Raw genomic sequence first — 2,327 nt, 5'->3', positions numbered from 1 at the left:
CACACACACACACACACACACACACACACACACACACACACACAACACATCTCACATCTGGTTTACTATCCTTGTGGGGACTCTGCATAGGATTAATGGTTTTTATACTGTATATATCACCCATCACCCTACACCAACCCTACACCTAAACCTAACCCTCACAGGAAACTTTCAGCATTTTTACATTCTCCAAAAAAAACAAAAAACAAACTCATTCTGTATGATTTATAAGCTTGTTTCCCCAACACACACACACACACACACACACACACACGCACACACACACATGCACAATCAACAAAGGTGTTACCAAGAATGTTACCAAAAATGCAATAATCAACTTTTGATTAAAAATTAGTAAATCTGGTCAGATCATAAATGTGACAAATTACAGAAAAAAAGTCAACAGGAATTAGTACAATTAAGTATAATAACAATAAAAGTGCACATTATATACCTGCAGGTCTGGGTCAGGTACAGGGATGTTATAATACTCTCCCTCATCCTGGTTGAGTAGTTTGAACCAGCCGCTGACTGATCGTCTGAATATCTCACTAACGCCGAACGACAGAGCGCCCATGAAGTCATTCCGTGAGGTCCGATCCCAGTCCCAGACCTCTATAGACAAACGCCTGTCCCACTGCCTCCCATGCACTGAACTACACACAGACAGGAGGACTGAGAGAGATAACCTAGCATCCACTCAGAAAACCTTAGCAACACCCTGGCAACAACTTCTGCATCTTATGCGTATACAAACAAAGAAACACGAATAAGACTCACAAGGTGAAGCTCTCGTTCCAGATAGGGTTGAGTGTAGAACGGATGGTTTTGGTTTTCTGTTTGCTCTGGCTCTTTGGATCAGGGATGAGTTTGAGCTTCACATAAGGGTCCGACAGGCCGTTAGGGTCCATGGGTATCAGGTTATATGCTTCGTGCACTAAAACATACATTACACATTGAGAACTCATTGTGTGTGTTTGTACATAACCGTATTGAATTATATTGCATGAATTATATTATGCAATTGAACAAACTGAATATCTCTGTGGTTGTGATGGTATGTATGCTTTGTACAATGAATGTGTTTTCAGCTGTATTGTTAAATTGACCTGTCAGAATGACATGCTGGTTGCCTTTAAAAGAACAGCAGTGCATTTTAAATGCTCACATTCTCTGTAGAGCATTAGTAGTCTTCTCACTACTCATTAGTCTCTCTATGGTGGTGCTGATCTAAGAGCCACAGGCGTAGTTAAGTTGACACAGTGCAGCTAATGCATTGTAATACAGCAGATTGTGTGTGTGTGTGTGTGTGTGTGTATGTGTGTATAATTAGCTTTTTCCTCATGTACTGATGATGCTATATGCACACATTTCCCTCTTCTGGAAGAAAGCTGAGCTGTGCCATGTGGCACATAATGCATCTCCAGTGTGCTTCCTTAAACAGCAAATTCTCTCAGTGAGCAAAGGAGTAATTCTTCACTGGGGTATGAATAAGGGAATCTTAATAAACATTACTAAGCACTTTCCATGAATAGGATATAAAATAAGGTATTAATTTTATATGGTTTGACATTTTTTGCAATCCTTTTACCAAAACGTGGGGCATGTATAAATTCAGTTTTAATCCTACAGATTGCTTTTACATTGTAATTTTCTAGTAATAAATATTAAATAAAACATCTATATTTGTAGATTATATTAGGCTGTCACTCAGTAGGGTTTATCTAGTTTAAGACCAAATGACAGATTATAGATGTTGATAAACCTATCTTTGTATTTATATTAAAGAAAAATATTTATTTGTTTTTTTTTCTTACAATAACTTGAAAAACAGGGTTGAATGGTTGAGCTTGACAAAAGCAATCAAAAACATAATTTGTGCAAAACAGAAATCTTTTCTTACTAAAAGTGTAAAAAACTTTTCTTACTAATTCTTCCCATAATGGTCTGGAAAGGGCTAAATTATACATTATTGCATCCATTTTGTAGCATCTAATAACAAGTAAAACATGTAAGTTTCCACAAAAATGTCATGGGACATGCAGTGTACTACTTTCATGAATGTGCTATTTGAGAAGTCTAATAGTGTTCATCAGTTTTAAACTCATGAAGTTACAGTTATATTCACCTGAAACATATATGTCTTCTTTCTCTCCACGCACGGTCAGGCGAATCCGTCCTCTTTTCTCAGTGTGGTCGTGTCCGCACAGGCTGGGGACACTGCTCTCACAGCGCTTGTGTACATTCATGTCACAACCTCTCTCACACAGACACACATAAACACACACACACACACACACACACAACACAAAAATAAAAGAGAG

General features: G+C 37.9%; 1 protein-coding gene across 1 annotated transcript in view; it reads right to left on the bottom strand.

Moving 5' to 3' along the window:
* LOC107672989 (protein kinase C gamma type-like) overlaps positions 1-2,327 on the bottom strand; it is a 34,656-nt gene that overhangs the window by 15,576 nt on the left and 16,753 nt on the right. The window contains exons 6-8 of the mRNA XM_016466387.1: positions 2,132-2,260; positions 784-940; positions 458-659 (exon numbers count right to left, since the gene is read on the bottom strand). Of these exons, the coding sequence (XP_016321873.1) occupies positions 458-659; positions 784-940; positions 2,132-2,260 (488 nt within the window). The remainder of the gene's footprint in view (positions 1-457; positions 660-783; positions 941-2,131; positions 2,261-2,327) is intronic.

This window comes from Sinocyclocheilus anshuiensis, unplaced genomic scaffold, assembly GCF_001515605.1.
Source record: "Sinocyclocheilus anshuiensis isolate Anshui unplaced genomic scaffold, SAMN03320099.WGS_v1.1 scaffold248, whole genome shotgun sequence".
NCBI lineage: Eukaryota > Metazoa > Chordata > Actinopteri > Cypriniformes > Cyprinidae > Sinocyclocheilus > Sinocyclocheilus anshuiensis.
This window is presented reverse-complemented; position numbering and strand designations above follow the sequence as displayed.